This window comes from Petromyzon marinus, chromosome 69 (genome assembly GCF_048934315.1).
Source record: "Petromyzon marinus isolate PM22_M1 ecotype Great Lakes invasive population chromosome 69, UKy_Petmar_22M1.pri1.0, whole genome shotgun sequence".
Taxonomy (NCBI): Eukaryota; Metazoa; Chordata; class Hyperoartia; order Petromyzontiformes; family Petromyzontidae; genus Petromyzon; species Petromyzon marinus.
In genome coordinates, this window is record NC_133735.1 from 8,411,695 (window position 1) to 8,436,421 (window position 24,727).

The 24,727-nt window shown below is 54.4% G+C and overlaps 1 protein-coding gene across 6 annotated transcripts in view; it reads left to right on the forward strand.

Moving 5' to 3' along the window:
* The window catches only part of LOC142906713 (protein NDRG3-like), an 82,754-nt gene that overhangs the window by 36,312 nt on the left and 21,715 nt on the right, over window positions 1–24,727 (forward strand). For 2 of the 6 annotated variants that reach the window (XM_076055079.1, XM_076055078.1), the window contains 4 exons: window positions 18,594–18,699; window positions 19,174–19,294; window positions 20,371–20,494; window positions 21,673–21,759. In XM_076055079.1, coding sequence (XP_075911194.1) covers window positions 18,594–18,699; window positions 19,174–19,294; window positions 20,371–20,494; window positions 21,673–21,759 — 438 coding nt within the window. Of the gene's footprint in view, window positions 1–8,107; window positions 8,340–13,350; window positions 13,467–18,593; window positions 18,700–19,173; window positions 19,295–20,370; window positions 20,495–21,672; window positions 21,760–24,727 lie in introns of those variants that run through there. The other 4 variants (XM_076055081.1, XM_076055080.1, XM_076055076.1 and 1 more) reach the window with 4 other exon arrangements.

The window sequence follows — 24,727 nt, forward strand, 5'->3', positions numbered from 1 at the left end:
GGTCTCTCTGGGTCTCTGAGTCTCTGTGGATCTCTATGGGTCTCTGTGGGTCTCTGTGGGTCTATATGGCTCTATGGGATTCTTTATGGGTCTCTGTGGGTCTCTATGGGTCTATGGGAGTCTCTGTGGGTCTACGTGTCTCTGTGGGTCTCTATTAGTCTCTGGGTCTATGGGTCTCTGAGTCTCTGTGGGTCTCTGTGGGTCTACGTGTCTCTCTGGGTCTCTGAGTCTCTGAGTCTCTGTGGGTCTATGTGTCTCTGTGGGTCTCTCTGGGTCTCTGGGAGTCTCTGAGTCTCTATGAGTCTGTGGGTCTATGGGTCTCTGTGGGTCTATGGGTCTCTGTGGGTCTCTATGGGTCTCTGTGGGTCTCTATGAGTCTCTGTGGGTCTATGGGTCTCTGTGGGTCTCTCTGGGTCTCTGTGAGTCTCTGTGGGTCTCTCTGGGTTTCTATGAGTCTCTGTGAGTCTCTGTGGGTCTATGTGTCTCTGTGGGTCTCTGTGGGTCTATGGGTCTCTGTGGGTCTGTGAGTCTCTGTGGGTCTCTCTGGGTCTCTATGAGTCTCTGTGGGTCTATGAGTCTCTGTGGGTCTCTATGGGTCTCTGTGGGTCTCTATGAGTCTCTGTGGGTCTATGAGTCTCTGTGGGTCTCTCTGGGTCTCTATGAGTCTCTGTGGGTCTCTGTGGGTCTCTGTGGGTCTATGGGAGTCTCTGAGTCTCTATGAGTCTCTGTGGGTCTCTCTGGGTCTCTATGAGTCTCTGTGGGTCTCTGTGGGTCTCTATGGGTCTATGGGAGTCTCGATGAGTCTCTATGAGTCTCTGTGGGTCTATGAGTCTCTGTGGGTCTCTCTGGGTCTCTATGAGTCTCTGTGGGTCTATGAGTCTCTGTGGGTCTATGAGTCTCTGTGGGTCTATGTGTCTCTGTGGGTCTATGTGTCTCTGTGGGTCTCTATGGGTCTCTGTGGTTCTCTGGGAGTCTCCCCGTGGTGGTGTCGTGTGGATTTTTCTCCGGGTCCTCCGGTTTGTTCCCTTCGATTTTAGAAAAATACATTGAAATTATTTTGATTATTTTTGACGCCATAAATTTCCAGGCGATGGATAAGCCACGTTGGTGAGCTCTCGTTTGTGCCAGCCAGGTCGCTTCTGAAAAATAAGTTAATATCTCTGTGGGCTTTACCCGTCAAGATAAATAATAATTAAGTTTCATTTGAATATTTTTTAAGTGGTTTGTTCACCTCTCCTATACTTTGTGTGTACTGTGGTTGTTGTTGTTGTAACGTTCTGACGCCGTGCCCCTACTGGACATCTGTGAAAAAAGAGGTTTATAGCTCATCAGATTTTTGTTCCCTTAGGGATAAATATATATTCGAATTCTGAGCCTACCCGTGTAAACATCGCAGATCCACTCATGGGATTTAGCACGGCGGCTTTGTGTACGTGTGTGTGTGTGTGCAAGCGTGTGTGTGCATACATGCGTGTGTGTGTGCGTGATTGTGTGTGTGTATGTACTTGCATGCGTGTGTGTGTACGTGTTTACGTGGGGAGTGGTGGTGCGGCGGTTAGCGCAGCGCTGCGCTACGAACCCGGCTATGACCCGAGTTCGATTCCCGCTCGTGGCCACCAACGCCAGCGATGATTATCTAAAACCGGTCCTGGGCCTCCTCCTCTCTCGGTCGACTTGGCCTCAAATGAGTACCTGGCGCAGCGGTGTGTAGTAAACACCGCCACTGGGGAGACAAAGGCGGCCTGAAGTGGTGCTGGCCACCCTCCCCATCGTGCCTTGTCGGCTTTCATAGGTGCTACTCGTGAGCAGCACCTGCCCCAAAAGTCTGCTGAGGCTATACGGGGGACCTTTGTCTCTGCCTTGTGTACGTGACCAGGCTAGTCTGGTATCAGGGAGAGATGTCTCCGGGCTTAGCGCTTACAGCGGTGAGGGGTTCAGAAGGCGGTGGTGGTTGTTGTTGTTGTTGTGGTTGAAATTGCAACACGTGGAGGTGTGGGTGAGTGGTTGAGTGAGTTTTTTGGGTCGGTGGGTGGGGTGGATGATTGGGTGGGGTGGGTCAGTGGGTGAGAGTGTGGGTGAGTGAACGAGTGAGTTGCTCAGGAGGTGAATTTGGTAGGTGAATGAATGGGGAGAACATGCAAACTCCAAATATACAACAGGCCTCAGGATCGGGGGATCGAACCCACGGACCTCCTGCTCACCAGGCGAGTTAGTTGACATCGCCGAGCCACCGCGGCCACTGGGAAGACAAAGGCTGCCGGGGGCGGTGCTGGCCCCCCACCCCGGCGTGTGCCATGCCCCCCACCCACTCGCCGGGAGGCAGTGCCAAACCCTTTGCCGGGATTAGTGCCGTGGGGATAAGGAATTTGAAAATCCGCTAAGCTGGTGGTGGTGGTGATGGTGGTGAACAGCAGTTGTTTACTGGGTCAGAGCGAGTGTGTGGGTCAGCGCGTGTGTGTGGGTGGGACAAGGTGTGCGTGGGCCGGCGTATGCGTGGGTCATCCGTGTGTGCGCGTGGGTCAGCGTGTGCATGGATCGGTGTGAGTGGGTAAGCGTGTGCATGGATCGGTGTGAGTGGGTGTGAGTGGGTAAGCGTGTGCGCGTGGGTCAGCGTGAGTGTGTGGGTCGTGTGTGTGTGTGTGTGGGTCGGTGTTTATGCGTGGGTTCGTGTGTGTGTGCTTGGGTTAGTGTGTGTGTGTGTGGGTCAGCGTGAGTGTGTGGGTCGTGTGTGTGTGTGGGTCGGTGTTTATGCGTGGGTTCGTGCGAGTGTGTGCTTGGGTCAGTGTGTGTGTGTGTGGGACGGTGTTTATGCGTGGGTTCGTGTGTGCTTGGGTCAGTGTGTGTGGGTCGTGTGTGTGTGTGTGTGGGTCGGTGTTTATGCGTGGGTTCGTGCGAGTGTGTGCTTGGGTCAGTGTGTGTGTGTGTGGGTCGTGTGTGTGTGTGTGGGGGTCGGTGTTTATGCGTGGGTTCGTGTGTGCTTGGGTCAGTGTGTGGGTCGTGTGTGTGTGGGTCGTGTGTGGTGCTGACCACCCACCCCCTTGCGCGACTTTGTAGGTGCTCGCTAACGGCACTTGCACCAACAGTCTTGTGAAGTCCGTCTTTCGTGATTTGAAGCTTTCGTGACTGCAGAAATTCACACACTTTGGTTCTTTCGGTAAAGCCACGTGGGTAGAAATAAAAACAACGACGTTTCGATCGCAACGCAACGGCAATCGTCATCAGGTGAAACAATACGGCAGGCGGACCGCTGAGGCGAGAGGGCCTCCTGCAGACAAAGGTTTCGCAGTGAAACCTTGTGGGTCGCGATTGACTTGGCCCTGCGAGCGTTTCGAAAGACGAGCAAAAGTGTTTAACTAAACATTGACTCGATAAACGGGCGAGGGCTCTTGCAATACCAGCAGCGGCAGTGTACGCGCACACGCTTTGTACTGCCGAGCGTCACGTGATCGCACAACTGATGCGCGTTGCGCTTCGACGTGCGAGTAGGCTTTGGATGACAAAACACGTTTCCGGAAACGGATTGTGCTCGCAATCCAAGGGTTCTTAAGGTACACGCGTTTTGAGGTGCGTGCAAACCCAAGGGTAAGTGGGCTTCGCCAGAGTTGCGATTTGCAAGCAAATGTAAGATCGCAGAGCTAGGCACGCATCGGCCGATCCGAGGGGGGAGAGAGGGGGGCTGCCGTAACGGGCGAAGAGGGTGGCGGTGACACTCGGAGAGGGGACGAGAGGGCGAGAGAGAGAGAGAGAAAAACAAAGAAGAAAGATCACACTTGGCAAAAACTTGGCCAACGCAACAGTTAACACTTTTTTTTTTTTACCTGCTATGATCAACGTCCTTCCGAAGGTTTGCTAAAGCCTGCGTCCGTCTTCCCGGTTGAAGTGATGTCCGTGTTGTGTGTGTGTGTGAATCCTCCCCGTAGAGGCGGTTCAATCTTGATTCGAAGCTTTCCTGACTGCAGGAATTCATGCTCTGTGGTGTACGGTAAAAACCCTTGGATTGCGAGCACAATACGTTTCCGGAAACGTGTTTTGTCATCCAAAGCCTACTCGCACGTCGAAGCGCAACGCGCATCAGTTGTGCGATCACGTGACGCTCGGCAGTACAAAGCGTGTGCGCGTACACTGCTGCTGCTGGTGGTATTGCAAGAGCCCTCGCCCGTTTACCGAGTCAATGTTTATATCCTTAGTTTTTTCGGTAAAGTCACCACGTTGAAGGGAAGCAACAAAATAATAAAATATATATATAAAACAATAAAAAAAATTCTCACGACGTTTCGACCATAACTCAAACGGTCGTCTTCAGGTGCGTTGGTTTGCATAAATTTATTTTTAAACGGCGCATTTATTTATTTATAAAAAAATCATCTCCCCCCTCCTCTTTTCAGAATATAGATGGACTAGTCCTAAATAAACTGCCAAATCGTTGCGCGTGGCGCTAACGTTTTTGATAAATAAATAAATGCGCCATTTAAAAATAAATTTATGCAAACCAACACACCTGAAGACAACCGTTTGAGTTATGGTCGAAACGTCGCGAGAATTTTTTTAAATTGTTTTATATATATTTTATTATTTTGTTGCTTCCCTTCAACGTGGTGACTTTACCGAAAAAACTAAGCACATGAATTGCTGCAGTCACGAAAGCTTTAAATCAAAAGTCAATGTTTGTTTAAACACTTTTGCTCGTCTTTCGAAACACTCGCAGGCCACGCCAATCGCGACCCACAAGGTTTCACTGCGAAACCTTTGTCTGCAGGAGGCCCTCTCACCTCAGCGGTCCGCCTGCCCTATTGTTTCACCTGATGACGATTGCCGTTGCGTTGCGATCGAAACGTCGTATTATTTCTACCCACGTGGCTTTACCGAAAGAACCAAAGTGTGTGAATTCCTGCAGTCACGAAAGCTTCAAATCACGAAAGACGGACTTCACAAGACTGTTGGTGCAAGTGCCGTTAGCGAGCACCTACGAAGTCGCGCAAGGGGGTGGGTGGTCAGCACCACACACTGACCCACACACACACACTGACCCAAGCACACACGGACCCACGCATAAACACCGTCCCACACACACACACACACGACCCACACACACTGACCCAAGCACACACGAACTCACGCATAAACACCGACCCACACACACACACACGACCCACACACACTGACCCAAGCACACACGAACTCACGCATAAACACCGTCCCACACACACACACGACCCACACACACACACACTGACCCACACACACACACACTGACCCACACACACACTCGCACGAACCCACGCATAAACACCGACCCACACACACACACACGACCCACACACACTGACCCAAGCACACACGAACCCACGCATAAACACCGTCCCACACACACACACGACCCACACACACACACACTGACCCACACACACACACACTGACCCACACACACACTCGCACGAACCCACGCATAAACACCGACCCACACACACACACACGACCCACACACACTGACCCAAGCACACACGAACCCACGCATAAACACCGTCCCACACACACACACGACCCACACACACACACACTGACCCACACACACACTGACCCACACACACACTCGCACGAACCCACGCATAAACACCGACCCACACACACACACACGACCCACACACACTGACCCAAGCACACACGAACCCACGCATAAACACCGTCCCACACACACACACGACCCACACACACACACACACGACCCACACACACACACACACACTGACCCAAGCACACAGTCGCACGAACCCACGCATAAACACCGACCCACGCACACACACACACGACCCACACACTCACGTTGACCCACACACACACACTCACCCAAGCCACTCGCGACCCACAAGGTTTCACTGCGTAACATTTGAGTGCAGGAGGCCCTCTCGCTACATTTCTTCCTGCCTCGGCAGTCCGCCTGCCGTATTGTTTCGCCTGATGACGGTTGCCGTTGCCGTTGCGATGGAAACGTCGTGACCCCTTTATTATTTTATTTCTACCCACGTGACTTTACCTCTCGGTCACGGCGCCGGCAGGGTTCTGTGCCGTGACCTCCTGTCTCGCGGCGAGGCCTTCGACGCATTCTCGTGGTGGCCTCAAAGTGGTGCACCTAGCCTGGCACAGGCGCCGCGGTGACGTCACCGACCACTTCGTCGTCGTCGTCGTTGTTGTTGTTGTGAAGGTGGCGGGGATGCGGGTGGAAGGTGGTTGAGGCTACGTGATGAGGAGGGTGGTTGAGGCTACGTGATGAGGAGGAGGGTGGTTGAGGCTACGTGATGAGGAGGAGGGTGGTTGAGGCTACGTGATGAGGATGAGGAGGGTGGTTGAGGCTACGTGATGAGGAGGGTGGTTGAGGCTACGTGATGAGGAGGGTGGTTGAGGCTACGTGATGAGGAGGAGGGTGGTTGAGGCTACGTGATGAGGAGGGTGGTTGAGGCTACGTGATGAGGAGGAGGGTGGTTGAGGCTACGTGATGAGGAGGGTGGTTGAGGCCACGTGATGAGGAGGGTGGTTGAGGCTACGTGATGAGGAGGGTGGTTGAGGCTACGTGATGAGGAGGAGGGTGGTTGAGGCTACGTGATGAGGAGGAGGGTGGTTGAGGCTACGTGATGAGGAGGGTGGTTGAGGCTACGTGATGAGGAGGGTGGTTGAGGCTACGTGATGAGGAGGGTGGTTGAGGCTACGTGATGAGGAGGAGGGTGGTTGAGGCTACGTGATGAGGAGGGTGGTTGAGGCTACGTGATGAGGAGGGTGGTTGAGGCCACGTGATGAGGAGGGTGGTTGAGGCTACGTGATGAGGAGGGTGGTTGAGGCTACGTGATGAGGGGGGTGGTTGAGGCTACGTGATGAGGAGGATGAGGGTGGTTGAGGCTACGTGATGAGGATGAGGAGGGTGGTTGAGGCTACGTGATGAGGAGGAGGAAGGTGGTTGAGGCTACGTGATGAAGGTGGTTGAGGGTGGTTGAGGCTACGTGATGAGGAGGGTGGTTGAGGCTACGTGATGAGGATGAGGAGGGTGGTTGAGGCTACGTGATGAGGAGGGTGGTTGAGGCTACGTGATGAGGAGGGTGGTTGAGGCTACGTGATGAGGAGGAGGGTGGTTGAGGGTACGTGATGAGGAGGGTGGTTGAGGCTACGTGATGAGGAGGGTGGTTGAGGCTACGTGATGAGGAGGAGGGTGGTTGAGGGTACGTGATGAAGGTGGAGGAGGGTGGTTGAGGGTACGTGATGAGGAGGGTGGTTGAGGCTACGTGATGAGGAGGGTGGTTGAGGCTACGTGATGAGGAGGGTGGTTGAGGGTACGTGATGAAGGTGGAGGAGGGTGGTTGAGGCTACGTGATGAGGAGGGTGGTTGAGGCTACGTGATGAGGAGGGTGGTTGAGGCTACGTGATGAGGAGGGTGGTGGAGGTTACGTGATGGAGGATGGGAGTGCGTGTGATGTGTTGGAGGGTACGTGATGGAGGATGGGAGTGTGTGTGATGGTGGTGGAGGTTACGTGATGGAGGATGGGAGGGTGTGTGATGGTGGTGGAGGTTACGTGATGGAGGATGGGAGGGTGTGTGATGGTGGAGGTTACATGATGGAGGATGGGAGTGTGTGTGTGATGGTGGTGGAGGTTACGTGATGAGGATGGGAGTGTGTGTGATGGTGGTGGAGGTTACATGATGGAGGATGGGAGTGTGTGTGATGGTGGTGGAGGCTACGTGATGAGGAGGGTGGTGGAGGTTACGTGATGGTGGTGGAGGTTACGTGATGAGGAGGGTGGTGGAGGTTACGTGATGGTGGTGGAGGTTACGTGATGAGGAGGGTGGTGGAGGTTACGTGATGATGGTGGAGGTTACGTGATGGAGGATGGGAGTGTGCGTGTGATGGTGGTGGAGGTTACGTGATGGAGGATGGGAGTGTGTGTGTGTGATGGTGGTGGAGGCTACGTGATGAAGGAGGGTGGTGGAGGTTACGTGATGGTGGTGGAGGTTACGTGATAGAGGAGGAGCAGGAGGAGGTGGAGCGAGTCGAAGCCGTCCCCGCCTCCTTGCCTTGGCCGCTCGTCCAATCGGCGCCGAGACGCTGCGTCACGGCAGCAGCTAAAAGGGGTGGGCAGTACTGCAGTGAATCTCAGCAGCAGCAGCAGACGACGCCGGTGTCTTCGTGCTGACGGACACACGCACAGCCGAACACGCACAGCCGAACACGCACACACACACGCACACACACACGCACACACACACGCACAGCCCGCACGCCTGACCGAATCGCAGCCCATCGTCTTCCCCGTCTCGGGAGATCGTCGTCGTCCATCATGCCTGAACGTTGGCTCGGCGTGAGTATCCATCCTCCGTCGGGATCCTTGGGAGTCGCTCGCGAGCGACCGCCTCGCCGTCGCGAGCGGGATTTTTTTTTAATTATTATTTTTGTTACGTCCGTTGAAGGCCTGCGGATGAATGCCGTCGGCGTTGTTGTGTTAGTTGTTGCTGTAACGTACGCACACACACACAGAGAAAGAGAGAGACAAGGATGGGGAGAGAGGGAGGAGGGAGACGCAGTGGTGGGTGGGGGGGTAGGATGTAAAAAAAAATGTATGGTGAAGGCCGGTACTGTGGCACACGATGGGGTGGGTGGCCAGCACCACGCCCGGCCGCCTTTGTCTCCCCAGTGCTGATACACACACCGTAGCAGGTACTCATTTGAGGCCGAGTCGACCTGGGGAGGAGGGGGCGGGAAGGCCCAGGAAAAGTTCAGAAAATCGTCACCGGTGCTGGTGAGCGGCAATCGAACCCGGGTCGCGGTGCCGGGTTGGTTGCGCAGAGCGCTAAGCACTATGCTACCACTTACCCACCCACCCACTCACCCACCCACTCACCCACCCACTCACCCACCCACTCAGCCACCCACCCACTCATCCACCCACCCATCTACTCACCCATCCACCCACTAAGCCACCACCCACGCATCTACCCACCCATCTACTCACCCATCCACCCACTCAGCCACCCATCCACTCACCCATCCACTCACTCACCCACCCATCCACTCACTCACTCACCCACCCATCCACTCACCCATCCACTCACCCACCCACTCACCCACCCATCCACTCATCCACCCACCCATCTACTCACCCATCCACCCACTCAGCCACCACCCACCCATCCACTCATCCACCCACCCATCTACTCACCCATCCACCCACTCAGCCACCCACCCACTCGCACACACACACATATGGTGAGCAACCCGTGTTGTTGTTGGTATTGACACGGGACAGTGGTTCGGTTGTTGTCGGCGATGATTGCGGCCACCGCCGTCAATGCAGCGGCGGCGGCGGCGGCAACGGCGGAATCACCGGACGCGCGGTTTCGATCTGTAGAAGCGTAGACGTGGGTGGAGGGGCCACACGAACGGGCACAGACGGGCGGGCACAAGACTTTCGCCGGCGACGGACAGACGGACTGAAATAGCGACGACGCGCCGACGGCTCTTACGAAGAGACTTGGCGACTTGTGTCGCAGCGCGTAGGTTTACAGAGAGAGAGAGGCAGAGATGGATAACAATGCCCCGGCCATTCGCCACCAAGTGACGGCGACGTCACCGCGCCGCCTGCACCAGGCCCAGGTGCACTTTGAGGCCATCACGCAAAGTGTCGAAGGCTCGCCGACGGCTATATTGACGGACACAGAGACACGCGGGCTCGCACAGAGACACGCGGGCTCGCACAGAGACACGCAGACTCCCACAGAGACACGCAGGACTTACCCCGAGACACGCAGGCTCGCACAGAGACACGCGGGCTCGCACAGAGACACGCAGATTCTACAAAGACTCGCAAATTCCACAGAGACACACAGATTCGCACAGAGACACGCAGACTCGCAAAGAGACACGCAGGCTCGCACAGAGACACGCGGACTCCCACAGAGACACGCAAGACTTACCCCGAGACACGCAGGCTCGCACAGAGACACGCAGACTCGCACAGAGCACGCAGGCTCGCACAGAGACACGCAGGCTCGCACAGAGACACGCAGGCTCGCACAGAGACACGCAGACTCGCACAGAGACACGCAGACTCGCACAGAGACACGCAGGCTCGCACAGAGACACGCAGACTCGCACAGAGACGCACATGTTCATAGAGCCACGCCGACTCGCACAGAGACACGCGGACTCGCACAGAGACGCGCGGACTCGCACAGAGACGCGCGGACTCGCACAGAGACACGCGGACTCGCACAGAGACGCGCGGACTCGCACAGAGACGCGCGGACTCGCACAGACACGCACATGTTCATAGAGACGCGCAGATTCACACAGAGACGCGCACGCATACCGAGATGTATAGACTTAAACGGAGACCCAGGCAGTCCTCTTAGTGTAACCTGAAGAAGGGCCATTGCCTGAAACGTCGCCTCGCATGCTTGTTACCCTGAGGCACACACACGGTGTTGGTTTTAACTCGATGCATGTTAAGTGCCTGCTATGGGGAGCGGTGGTGCAGCGGTTAGCGCTGCACTGAACACGACCACGGCCACCGCCAGTGGTAGTGATTATCTGAGCCGGTCGTGGGCCTCCCCTAGGTCGACTCATCGTCGAATGGGTGACCTGGGTGCGGTGTGTAGTAGTAGTAGTGAACATCGCCACTGGGGGGAGACAAAGGCGGCCGGGCGTCCGTGGTGCTGGCCACCCACCACCGCCTCGTGCGCCCACAGTGGTGACCTTTCATAGGCGCTGCTACTCGCTACTAACAGCACTTGCCCCCAACGGCCTGTTAAGACTTGAGTTTAAGCTTTCGTGACTGCAGGAATTACTCTTTGGTTCTTGGGGTTAAGTCACGTAGGAAGAAAATAAATGAAGTAACGGAGTACGACGTTTCGATTGCAACACGGGCAGCCGTCGTCAGGTAGAGCTCAATTTGAGAGAGAGAGACAAAACACAGACACGGAGACACACGGACAGACACAGACACAGAGAGATCACACTACAGACAGAGAGAGAGAGACACACAGACACAAAGAGAGACACACAGAGACACAGAGAGAGAGACACGCAGACACACACAGAGACACAGAGAGAGAGACAACATAGACACGGAGACACACAGACAGACACAGAGAGACACACTACAGACACAAACAGAGAGACACTACAGACAGAGACACAGAGAGAGACACAGACACAGAGAGAGACACAGACACACAGAGAGAGACAACACAGACACGGAGACACACGGACAGACACACAAACAGAGAGACATACTGCAGACACACAAACAGAGAGACATACTGCAGACACACAAACAGAGAGACACTACAGACACACAGAGAGAGACACAGAGAGACATTCACAGAGACACACAGAGCGACACACAGAGAGAGACGCACACAGAGAGAGACACAACACAGACACGGAGACACACAGACAGACACGCAAGCAGAGAGAGACAACAGACACACAGAGACACACACAACATAGACGCACGGTGGGGGAGGGAATTTTTGTCTCGTCTTTTATGCAGAGTGGCCCAGAAGTCAGGACACGCAGGAATTATCACTGCAACACATCACGTGGGGCTGTTTCATTTATTTTACCTGCAAACGGACTTTGCGTTATTCGCATTGATGCGTGACTTCTCTTTTGGAAAAAAAAATATATATTCAGGACTATTTTTTTTGTTGCTTGAAATTTTTTTTTGTGATTTGTGAAAGTGAACACACCGACCTTGTGCGTCCTCACATTTTGGGCCACTCTGTGCGCCAATTTGTATTATATGTCATTTAAACAGACGAACAAAAATCTCGTGTCGAGGATCAAGGCTGTGACGCAGGGTACGGATAGGGGATGGGAGCTGGAGGCGCAAATCCAGGAGTGGATGCGAAGGGGGCGTGGAGTTGGAATCCGTCTGTGGCCGATCGATCCTTGGTTATGTAACCTTCGTAGAGCGGCCGCAATGTCAAACCCCTCCCTCCCTCCCTGCCTCTCCTCCCTCCCTCCCTCCCCTCCATCCCTCTCTCTCCTCCCTCCCTCTCTCACCTCCATCCCTCTCTCGCCTCCCTCCCTCACCTGCATCCCTCTCCTCCCTCCCTGCCTCTCCTCACCTCCATCCCTCTCTCGCCTCCCTCCCTCACCTCCATCCCTCTCCTCCCTCCCTGCCTCTCCTCACCTCCCTCTTCTGCTCACCTCCCTCACCTCCCTCCCTGCCTCTCTTCCCTCCCTCGCCTCCATCCCTCTCTCTCCTCCCTCTCTCACCTCCATCCCTCTCTCGCCTCCCTCCCTCACCTCCATCCCTCTCTCTCCTCCCTCCCTCCCTCACCTCCATCCCTCTCTCTCCCTCCCTCTCTCACCTCCATCCCTCTCTCTCCCTCCCTCTCTCACCTCCATCCCTCTCTCGCCTCCCTCCCTCACCTCCATCCCTCTCTCTCCCTCCCTCTCTCACCTCCATCCCTCTCTCGCCTCCCTCCCTCACCTCCATCCCTCTCTCTCCCTCCCTGCCTCTCCTCCCTCCCTCACCTCCATCCCTCTCTCTCCTCACCTCTCTCTCTCCTCCCTCTCTCCCTTTACTCCCTCCCCTCCCTCCCTGCCTTTACTCTCCTCCTTCTCCCTCTCTCCCTGTCCTCCCTCTCCTCCCTCTCTCCCTCTCCTCCCTCCCTGCCTCTCCTCCCTCCCTCCCTCCCTCCCTCTCTCTCTCTCTCCTCCATCCCTCTCTCTCCTCCCTCCCTGCCTCTCCTCACCTCCCTCTTCTGCTCACCTCCCTCCCTGCCTCTCTTCCCTCCCTCGCCTCCATCCCTCCCTCACCTCCCTCCCTCCCTCTCTCACCTCCATCCCTCTCTCGCCTCCCTCCCTCACCTCCATCCCTCTCTCTCCCTCCCTGCCTCTCCTCCCTCCCTCACCTCCATCCCTCTCTCTCCTCACCTCTCTCTCCTCCCTCCCTGCCTTTACTCCCTCCCCTCCCTCCCTGCCTTTACTCTCCTCCTTCTCCCTCTCTCCCTCTCCTCCCTCTCTCCCTCTCCTCCCTCCCTGCCTCTCCTCCCTCCCTCCCTCTCTCTCCTCCATCCCTCTCTCTCCTCCCTCCCTCTCTCACCTCCATCCCTCTCTCGCCTCCCTCCCTCCCTCACCTCCATCCCTCTCTCTCCCTCCCTGCCTCTCCTCCCTCCCTCCCTCACCTCCATCCCTCTCTCTCCTCACCTCTCTCTCTCCTCCCTCTCTCCCTTTACTCCCTCCCCTCCCTCCCTGCCTTTACTCCCTCTCCTCCTTCTCCCTCTCTCCCTCTCCTCCCTCCCTGCCTCTCCTCCCTCCCTCTCTCTCTCTCTCCTCCATCCCTCTCTCTCCTCCCTCCCTGCCTCTTCTCCCTCCCTCCCCTACCTCCTTCCCTGATGACGGAGACAACACGGACGTATGTATAATGATTGAGAAAAGAACGATAGAAAATTTGTATCGTGGACTAACGTTTCAGGTAATAGCCCCTCCTTCATGGGACACGGAGAGGGGTCTGTGTGTCTCTGTGAATCTTGTTTCTCAGTGTGTCTGCAATTGTGTGTGTGTGTCTCTGTGTAACGCTGTCCCTCTATGCGAGTCTGTTTCGGTATTAGTCTGTGTTCGTCTTTGTCTTTACATCTATGTGTCTCTGTATCCTAACCATCGCCATCATCATGAAGGCCATCATCATCGCCATCAACACTATCGCCATCAACATCATCGCCATCAACATATAGCCATCATCAACATCGCCATCCTTATTACCGTGATCATTATCATCGTCATTTTCGTCGTCGTCGTCGTTATTCTCGCCATGATCATTGCCATCATCATCATGATCATCAAAGTCACTCATCATTGCCCATCATCGTCGCCATCATCGCCATCATGGCAATCATCATCATCATCGCCATCATCATCATCCTTGCCACCATCATCGCCATCATCGCCATAATGCCGTTTCGGCGCAGGCTGAATAATTGACGAGGCGTTTCACGAGAGAGTTGAGTGTGCGTCTACGCATCTCTGCAACGAGGGCGGTTTTCAGAGAGGCGTCGGTAAAATGATGGCGCTTAGATCTCGGTTTAGTGACGTGACCTCGGCTCCTGCCGCTGCTGATGCTGCAGCAACAGCAGGAGGAGGAGGAGATGCAGTGGTGAATGTGAATTTATTGAATGTCATGGGGCGTTTAGAGGGAGGGCGGGCGTGGTGGGGGTAGTGTTGGTGTGGGGTGGTGGTGGTCGGGGTGGTGGCAGTGCACGTATTTTGAACGTCTGTCGCACCGTACGTAGCCAACCGTGCAAATCGGAGGTGCGGGGAAAGAACAACAAACTATGGCTCTGTGTGTGAATCAATGGGTCACTGAGTCTATGGGTCTGTGTGTGAGGAGTGTATGGGTCTGCGTGAGGAGTCTATGGGTGTCTTGTGTGAGTCTGGGTCTATGGGTCTCTGTGTGAGGAGTCTATAGGTCGCCGTGTGGTGAGTCTGGGTCACTGTGAGTCTATGGGTCTCTGCTGTGTGAGCCTGTGGGTCTCTGTGTGGTGAGTCTGCGGGTTTCTGTGTGGTGAGTCTGTGGGTCTCTGTGTGGTGAGTCTGTGGGTCTCTGTGTGGTGAGTCTGTGGGTCTCTGTGTGGTGAGTCTGTGGGTCTCTGTGTGGCGAGTCTGTGGGCCTCTGTGTGGTGAGTCTGTGTGTCTCTGTGTGGTGAGTCTATGGGTCTCTGTGTGGTGAGTCTCTGGGTCTCTGTGTGGTGAGTCTATGGCTCTCTGTGTGGTGAGTCTATGGGTCTCTGTGTGGTGAGTCTATGGGTCTCTGTGTGGTGAGTCTGGGTCACTGCGAGTCTGCGGGTCTCTGTGAGGAGTCTATGGGTCCCTGTGCGAAACTATGCGTACGTACGTTGAACTTACTTTGCACCGTACGCAGCCAACTAAGCGGGTGTGCGGGTTAAAGGACGACAAACGAGGGCACACTGGAAAGTAGGCGGCTCGGCCTCCACGCGAGGGAGCACCCTGAGTGCCCCTCCAGGTGGGTATCTTGATGACCTCTTTAACACACCCCTTGGAAGAGGCGAGAGCCACTTCACCGTACCACACGCTTTTACCCATCGATGCGGCGGTGGCGGGGCTGCGAATGACGTCGGCGGCCTTGCAATGGTCTGGCTTCGATTCCAGTACTCGGCGCCACTCCCTGCGTGTCGGGAGTTTGTGTCCTCCCTTCCTACTGTTCTGCGGAGGTGGGCGAGTGTGCGCGAGTTCGTGGGGAGCTTGTGGCGTAGCGGCTAGCGCTCCGAACCCGGCGACACGGGTTCGACTCCCGCTCACGGCCAACACCGGTGACGATCGTCTGAACCGGTCCCGGGCCTCCCCGAGGTCGACTCGGCCGCAAATGAGCACCCGGTGCGGTGTGGTAGTAAACATCGCCACTAGGGAGGCAAAGGCGGCCGGGCGTGGTGCTTGCCACCCACTCCCTCGTGTACCGTTACCGGCCTTAATAGGTGCTCGCTAACAGCACTTGCCCCTACAGTCTGTTACAGGCTGCACGGGGGGATCTTTGTCTTTGAATGAGTGTAGTCGTGTCCTTGGCGCCCTCCCCGAGGTCGACACGGCCTCAATGAGTACACGGTACAATGTGCAATTATCCCTTCTCGGGAGACAAAGGCGGCTGGGCATGGTGCTGGCCACTCGCCCCCTTGTGTGGCGCGCCGACCTTCATTGCCGTGTCTCTGGTCGTGCGTCTAGCTGTGTGCATCTGGCCGAATGTCTAGCCGTGCGTCTGGCCATGCGTCTAGCCGTGCGTCTCGAGCCGTGCGTCTAGCCCTGTGTCGCGAGCTGCGTCTCTGATTGCCGCATGCTGTCAAGGAAATTCAAGGTCACGCGTTCACCCAACGCCCGCATCGCCACACCTCGCCCACCCCACCCACTTGCTCGCCCACTCGCTCACTCTTCCGCTCACTCACCTACATGCATCGCTTACACGTACTCGCAAACACGCTCCCACGCTCACCCACCCACTCATATGGTCACTCACTCAATCACCATCTGTTCATTCACCTACGCGCTCACTCACACACTCAGATGCACACCTGCATACGCATATACTCGCACACATACAGTGAGGGAAAAATGTATTTGATCCCCTGCTGATTTTGTACGTTTGCCCACTGACAAAGAAATGATCAGTCTATAATTGTAATGGTAGGTTTATTTGAACAGTGAGAGACAGAATAACAACAACAAAAAATCCAGAAAACGCATGTCAAAAATGTTATAAATTTATTTGCATTTTAATGAGGGAAATAAATATTTGACCCCCTCTCAATCAGAAAAAATTTCTGGCTCTCAGGTGTCTTTTATACAGGTAACGAGCTGAGTTTAGGAGCACACTCTTAAAGGGAGTGTGCTTATTCTCAGCTTGTTACCTGTATAAAAGACACCTGTCCACAGAAGCAATCAATCGGATTCCAAACTCTCCACCATGGCCAAGACCAAAGAGCTCTCCGAGGATGTCAGGGACAAGATTGTAGGCCTACACAAGGCTGGAATGGGCTACAAGACCATTGCCAAGCAGCTTGGTGAGAAGGTGACAACAGTTGGTGCGATTATTCGCAAATGGAAGAAACACAAAAGAACTGTCAATGTCCTTCGGCCTGGGGCTCCATGCAAGATCTCACCTCGTGGAGTTGCAATGATCATGAGAACGGTGAGGAATCAGCCCAGAACTACACGGGAGGATCTTGTCAATGATCTCAAGGCAGCTGGGACCATAGTCACCAAGAAAACGATTGGTAACACACTATGCCGTGAAGGACTGAAATCCTGCAGCGCCCGCAAGGTCCCCCTGCTCAAGAAAGGACATATACATGCCCGTCTGAAGTTTGCCAATGAACATCGGAATGATTCAGAGGACAACTGGGTGAAAGTGTTGTGGTCAGATGAGATCAAAATGGAGCTCTTTGGTATCAACTCAACTCGCCGTGTTTTGAGGAGGAGAAATGCTGCCTATGACCCCAAGAACACCATCTCCACCGTCAAACATGGAGGTGGAAACATGCTTTGGGGTGTTTTTCTGCTAATGGGACAGGAAAATTTCACCGCATCAAAGGGACGATGGACGGGACCATGTACCGTCAGATCTTGGGTGAGAACCTCCTTCCCTCAGCCAGGGCATTGAAAATGGGTCGTGGATGGGTATTCCAGCATGACAATGACCAAAAACACTCGGCCAAGGCAACAAAGGAGTGGCTCAAGAAGAAGCACATTAAGGTCCTGGTAGTGGCCTAGCCAGTCTCCAGACCTTAATCCCATAGAAAATCTGTGGAGGGAGCTGAAGGTTCGAGTTGCCAAACGTCAGCCTCGAAACCTTAATGACTTGGGAGAAGATCTGCAAAGAGGAGTGGGACAAAATCCCTCCTGAGATGTGTGCAAACCTGGTGGCCAACTACAAGAAACGTCTGACCTCTGTGATTGCCAACAAGGGTTTTGCCACCAAGTACTAAGTCATTTTTTGCAGAGGGGTCAAATACTTATTTCCCTCATTAAAATGCAAATCAATTTATAACATTTTTGACGTGCGTTTTCCCGGATTTTTTTTGTTATTCTGTCTCTCACTGTTCAAATAAACCTACCGTTAAAATTTTAGACTGATCATTTCTTTGTCAGTGGGCAAACGTACAAAATCAGCAGGGGATCAAATACTTTTTTCCCTCACTGCAGATGTAGATGGCATGGGTTTTTCACGTTCTGCAGATGTAGATGCCACTGGTTCTTAATTTTCTGCAGATGTAGATGCCACCACCGCCATCTATTGCACGGCGGTTGAACTTACGTATCTCTGAAAGTTCGTAAGTCGAGTGTTCGTAAGTAGAGGAGTCCCTGTATGTGTGTTGTTTGTGTGTGTATATACGGGTTACGTGTGTAATGTCCGTTGTCTACATGCGGCGTGTATATGCATCACGTGAATGTGTGTTGTGTACATTGTCTGTGTTTTGTGTACATTGTGTGTGTGTATATGCGTCACGTGAATGTGTGTGTGTGTACATTGTGTGTGTGTATATGCGTCACGTGAATGTGTGTGTGTACATTGTGTGTGTATATGCATCACGTGAATGTGTGTGTGTACATTGTGTGTGTGTGTGCGTCACGTGAATGTGTGGTGTGTACGTTGTGTGTGTGTGTATATGTGTCACGTGAATGTGTGTTGTGTACGTTGTGTGTGTGTATATGCGTCACGTGAATGTGTGTGTGTACGTTGTGTGTGTGTATATGCGTCACGTGAATGTGTGTGTGTACGTTGTGTGTGTGTGTACGTTGTGTGTGTGTGTATATGCGTCACGTGAATGTGTGGTGTGTACATTGTGTGTGTGTGTATATGCGTCACGTGAATGTGTGTGTGTGTGTACGTTGTGTGTGTGTGTGTATATGCGTCACATGAATGTGTGGTGTGTACATTGTGTGTGTATATATGCGTCACGTGAATGTGTGGTGTGTACGTTGTGTGTGTGTATATGCGTCACGTGAATGTGTGGTGTGTACGTTGTGTGTGTGTATATGCGTCACGTGAATGTGTGGTGTGTACGTTGTGTGTGTGTGTGTGCGCGTTGAGTTGCAGGAGCACGATGTGGAGACTGCGTATGGCGTTCTGCACGTGACGGTGCGCGGTTCGCCCAAGGCGAACAAACCAGTCATCCTCACCTACCACGACATGGGCCTGAACCGTGAGTGACCACTCCCCGTTACCGTGACAGGAGCCTGAACCGTGAGTGACCACTCCCCGTTACCGTGACGGGGCGCCCGAACCGTGAGTGAGCACTCTCCGATGACGATTATCTCAACCGGTCCTGGGCCCCTCCCCTAGGTCGACCGTCTCGAACGAGTACCCAGTGAGGCGTGTGGTAAACACCGCCTCTTGGGGGAGACAAAGGCGGCCGGGCGTGCGTGGTGCTGGCCACCCCCCCCCCCCCCGTCATGTGCCACAGTGCCGGCCTTCATAGGCTAACAGCACTTGCCCCAACAGTCTGTTAAGGCTACACGGGGGGGGGGGGGTCCTTTGTCTCTGTTGCGTGTGTGCGGGGAGCGGCGGCGCAGCGGTGAGCACGCCGCACTTCACGAACCCGGACGTACGAGCCCGAGGTTCGATTCCCGCTTGCGCGGGCGACCTCTTTTCCTCTCTTCTCGTCCTCTCTGAGCAGACAAGTCGTGCTTCAACACGCTCTTCAACTATGAGGACATGCAAGAGATCTCCAAGCACTTCGCCATCTACCACATCGACGCGCCAGGGCAGCAGGAAGGAGCTGCCCAGTTCCCCAACGGGTAGGCGGGCCGCAGTGGGAGGGGGAGGGCGGTGGCGGGGGTGGGCAGCCTGATGCCAAAATGGGTGGTGGGCAGTGGGTGGCACGCCTCAAAAAGGGCAGCAGTGCCCAGCCGCACTCGTAGATCAAAATATTTAATGATACTGCAGGAATCCGATCGGCTATGAAGCTCTTGTTTTGAACGGATGTCCAGTGGTTGTCGTCACGTGTCAGGTGTAAGCCGTAGTGGGAGGGGGGGCGGCACTTGATAAAAAGAGGCCGGCGCTTGATAAAAAGGGGGCGGCGCTTCGTAAAAAGGGGGCGGCGCTTCGTAAAAAAGGGGGCGGCACTTGATAAAAATGGGGCGGCACTTGATAAAAAGGGGGCGGCACTTGATAAAAAGGGAGGGCACTTGATAAAAAGGGGGTGGCACTTGATAAAAAGGGGGCGGCACTTGCTGAAAAGGGGGCGGCACTTGATAATAAGGGGGCGGCACTTGATAAAAAGGGGGCGGCACTTGATAAAAAGGGGGCGGCACTTGCTAAAAAGGGGGCGGCACTTGATAATAAGGGGGCGGCACTTGATAAAAAGGGGGCGGCACTTGATAAAAAGGGGGCGGCACTTGATAAAAAGGGGGCGGCACTTGATAAAAAGGGGGCGGCACTTGATAAAAAGGGGGCGGCACTTGATAAAAAGGGGGCGGCACTTGTTAAAAAGGGGGCGGCACTTGTTAAAAAGGGGGCGGCACTTGACAAAAAGGGGGCGGCACTTGACAAAAAGGGGGCGGCACTTGTTAAAAAGGGGGCGGCACTTGTTAAAAAGGGGGCGGCACTTGTTAAAAAGGGGGCGGCACTTGTTAAAAAGGGGGCGGCACTTGATAAAAAGGGGGCGGCACTTGTTAAAAAGGGGGCGGCACTTGTTAAAATTAGGGCAGCACTTGATCGAAAGGGGGCGGCACTTGATAAAAAGAGGGCGGCACTTGATAGAATGGGGGCGGCGCTTGATGAAATGGGGGCGGCACTTGCTAAAAATGGGGCAGCGCTTGCTAAAAAGGGGGCAGCACTAACTGGCGTTGACCTTTGGCTCCCCCTCCCCAAGGTACCAGTATCCAAGCATGGACCAGCTGGCCGAGATGCTACCCTCGATTGCCACGCACTTCAGTCTGCGCAGCATCATCGGCATCGGCGTTGGCGCCGGTGCCAACATCCTGGCTCGCTTCGCGGTGAGCCACAAACAACGGTGCCTGGGGGAGGCTCGCCACGAGTCCTCTCTCTGTGGGGAGGTTCACAATGGCTATGTCAGAGACTGAGATGGCACTGCTGAGATCCTGGGATTCAGCCCCGCGCCTGTCTCTCACGCTCTTGAGGGATTCATGATAGTCATTGACTCACACAGCAGAGAATCATTAATTCACACAGCAGAGACCCATAGACTCGCACAGCAGAGACCCATAGACTCACACGGCAGAGACCCATAGACTCACACGGCAGAGACCCATAGACTCACACAGCAGAGACCCATAGACTCACACAGCAGAGACCCACAGACTCGCACACAGAGACCCACAGACTCGCACACAGAGACCCACAGACTCGCACACAGAGACCCACAGACTCGCACACAGAGACCCATAGACTCATACAGCAGAGACCCATAGACCCACAGCAGAGACCCACAGCAGAGACCCACAGACTCACAGCAGAAAGCCACAAACCCACACATCAGAGACCCATAGACCCACAGCAGAGACCCATAGACCCACAGCAGAGACCCATAGACTCACACAGCAGAGACCCACAGACTCACACAGCAGAGACCCATAGACACACATATCAGACACCCATAGACTCACACAGCAGACACCCATAGACTCCCACAGCAGAGACCCATAGACTCACAGCAGAGACCCATAGACTCACACAGCAGAGACCCACAGACTCACACAGCAGAGACCCATAGACTCACACAGCAGAGACCCATAGACTCGCACAGCAGAGACCCATAGACTCGCACAGCAGAGACCCACAGACTCACACAGCAGAGACCCATAGACTCGCACACCAGAGACCCATAGACTCACACAGCAGAGACCCATAGACTCGCACAGCAGAGACCCATAGACTCACACAGCAGAGACCCATAGATTCACACAGCAGAGACCCATAGACCCCTCACACAGAGACCCATAGACTTGTCACACAGAGACCCATAGACTCCTCACACAGTCCCATAGACTCCTCACACAGTCACATAGACTCCTCACATAGAGACACATAGACCCCTCACACAGAGACCCATAGATTCACACAGCAGAGACCCATAGACTCCTCACACAGAGACCCATGACTTGTCACACAGAGACCCATCGACCTTTTGGCTTCATCTCTGTCGTGGTTGCAGCTCCAGCACCCGGAGCTGCTGGAGGGCCTGGTTCTCATCAACATTGACCCCTGCGCCAAGGGCTGGATCGACTGGGCCACAGCCAAGGTAGCTTCGTGGTGTCTCTCTCTCTCTGTCTTCCAAGGGGGGGGTCACGATGGCCGTGTCGGAGACACTGAGATCCTGGGTTCAAGCCCTGGGTCTGGGTGTTGTCTCTCAGGGGGTTCACGATGGCCGTGTCAGAGACATTGAGACCTGGGTTAGAGCCCTGTGTCTGGGTGTCTCTCTCACGGGGTTGATGATGGCTTTGCCGGAGACACTGCAATCCTGGGTTCAAGCCCTGGGTCTGGGTGTCTCTCTCAGGGGGTTGGTCGTGTCGGAGACATTGAGCCAGCAGTACTTGGTTAATGTGTTGGAGCTGGGCCTACGCACCCCACTCCACCTACCCACATTGTCTACCACCACCATCACCAGCACCACCAGCACCACCATCACTACCAATACCATCATCACCAGCAGCATCACCACTATCAATATCATCATTACCAGTACCACCATCACTATCAATACGATCTTCACCAGCACCACCATCACGATCAATGCCATCACCAGCACTATCACCACTATCAATATCATCATCATCACCAGCACCACCACTATCAATACCTTTATCAACAGCACCATCAACACCACCACTAGCAATACCATCATCACCATCACTATCAGTACCATCATCACCAGCATCACCATCTATCAGTACCATCATCACCAGCAACACCATCACTATCAATACCATCATCACCAGCACCACTACCACCGTCACTATCAATACCATCATCACCAGCACCTCCATCACTATCAATACCATCATAACCAGCACCACCATCACTATCAATATCATCACCCAACAACAATCGCCATGCGCCACTAAGTGGCGGTGACGTCACCACAACGCTTGTGCCAGGCTATGTGCACATTGAGGCCACGTGAAGTATCAAACGCCCGCTGGCAGGAGGTCACGGGGCAGACCCAGGTGCCACGGGTCGACTGACTGAGAGGATTGGCTGATGCACCACCTGTGCTCCCTCCTGTGCCAACTTGCTGTAGTATCCTTCACGAGCCTCCTCCACCGACGCTGATATTGACACCGCTGGTACCAGTCATCGGCAAGTCCACTCAGCTCTACATCCTCCTGTACCACATCACTCCATCTCTTCTCTAGCCCGTACCGCGCCCATTTCGCCCCCTCGATCCAGCCAAACTAAAGCTGTTTAGGCATATGGTGGCTGGGCATGCGGGTTACATGACCCAGCCAACGCAGCCTTGCCTGCCAGAGGAGCTCACCGATGGGACCTTGTCCACATCTTCCAAGGATTTGTGAGCTCCTCACACAATCCAGCCTGGTTAAACCCAGGATGGATCGTAGGCAGACCAGCCTAAATGTTTCTAACCGGCGAAGATGTTCCATTAAGGGGGTCCACGTTTCGCAAGCTTAGAGAAGGGAGGGAATGACTGTGGCCGTGAAGACCTGAAGTTTCGTGTGTAGCGACAGACCAGGTAGCTTCCACACAGCGTTACGCAACCAATGAAAAGATAATGCCGCTCGACTGATTCGGAGTGAGACCTCTGTTGTCAAACCGGAACCGGTCATGAGCACAATGGCCAGGTATGGAAAACTCTCCGCTCTCTCCACAACTGCCCTACCACCAATTTGGAGTTGTGGGGGTGGAGTGTCCGATGGTACAAAATACCCAGGCCGGTGCTTAGTTTTGGTGGGATTGATGGTAAGTCCCCCACCTCTTAGTGGCAAGCTCCAGGTTCAGCAGCTGCGCCTCTAACTCCTCCGAGTGAGCAGCAATTACCAGATCATCGGCATACATAACATGGTTGAGCAATAGGGAGCCATCCCTTGACCGCACCCGGGCATCGATCAGCCTCCCATTGTATCTGTACCAGATGGAAATTCCTCTGGTACAGCTATTGAAGGCTTCACAAACTACGTGGTCAAAATAGATGTTAAATAATGTGGGAGCCAGAGGACATCCCTGTCGCACCCCAAGGTGAGCAGGGAATGGCTCTGACTCCCAGCCACGTAGCTTTACCCGGGCCCGCTCACCATCATGAAGGTCCTTAATGATCGTGAGCAACGGTAGTCCAACAGATGTTCTTGCTTGGACCAGGCATGCATCCATGAAGTTGTGTGGATGCACCGATGCCGGAACAGCGTATTGGTAATTACAAGCCCATGGGCTGCACAAAAATCTAGCAGCCTCCTACCGTTGTTATTGAGCTGATCTAGCCGATGGCTTCCAATCACTCCAGACCAGGTGCTAGCATAATGACCAACTCGGGCATTGAAGTCACCCAACAAGATGACTATCCCGAGGAGCCACTTTAGCCAGCACCTGTGACAGGATGTCATCAAAGGCATCTGACTCATTGGCCTTGCCTGCATCCCTCCACGGATGTTCGTTTTCGGTGGGGGCATAAGTAGCTACGACCACCACTTCCTCGCCTCTGGTTGATGGGAAGGCGAGCCCAAAGTAGTCTGGGGCTTACAGCTTCCCACACCTCACCGCCACGCTCCCACGCCCCCTTCATTCTTTTGTTCAGAAGAAGAGGCATTCCCTGTTGTTTGGCAGTCTCTTGCCCCGAGTAAAGGACTGTCCACCCCTCATGGTGGCAGGAGCCAGACCTGGTCCATCGGACCTCCTGAATGCCACAGAGATCCAGGCGGTACCGGTCCAGCTCCCGACAGAGGCGTGGCAGTCTCTCCTCCGCAGTGAGCGTTCGAACATTCCACGTGGCCATCCGTAGTGGCTTTTTGTTACTTCTGGAGGAGCCCCGAGGATAAGGATTCAGTCTCCTGCCTCCGCCAAATTGGGGTTTGGCCAGGAGACGTCATAGACGCCTGTCCCACACCGGGGCCTCCGGCACAAGCTTATTACATTTTTTAAATCGTAGTTTGGTGGTAGTTAGTTGAAGGTGGAGGGGTTACCAGTCCCTCGCACCCGTCCAGAGGCTCCATTTGGCCGCTGTGGTGGTTACAAAGGCCACGTCCGGCAAAAACAACCCC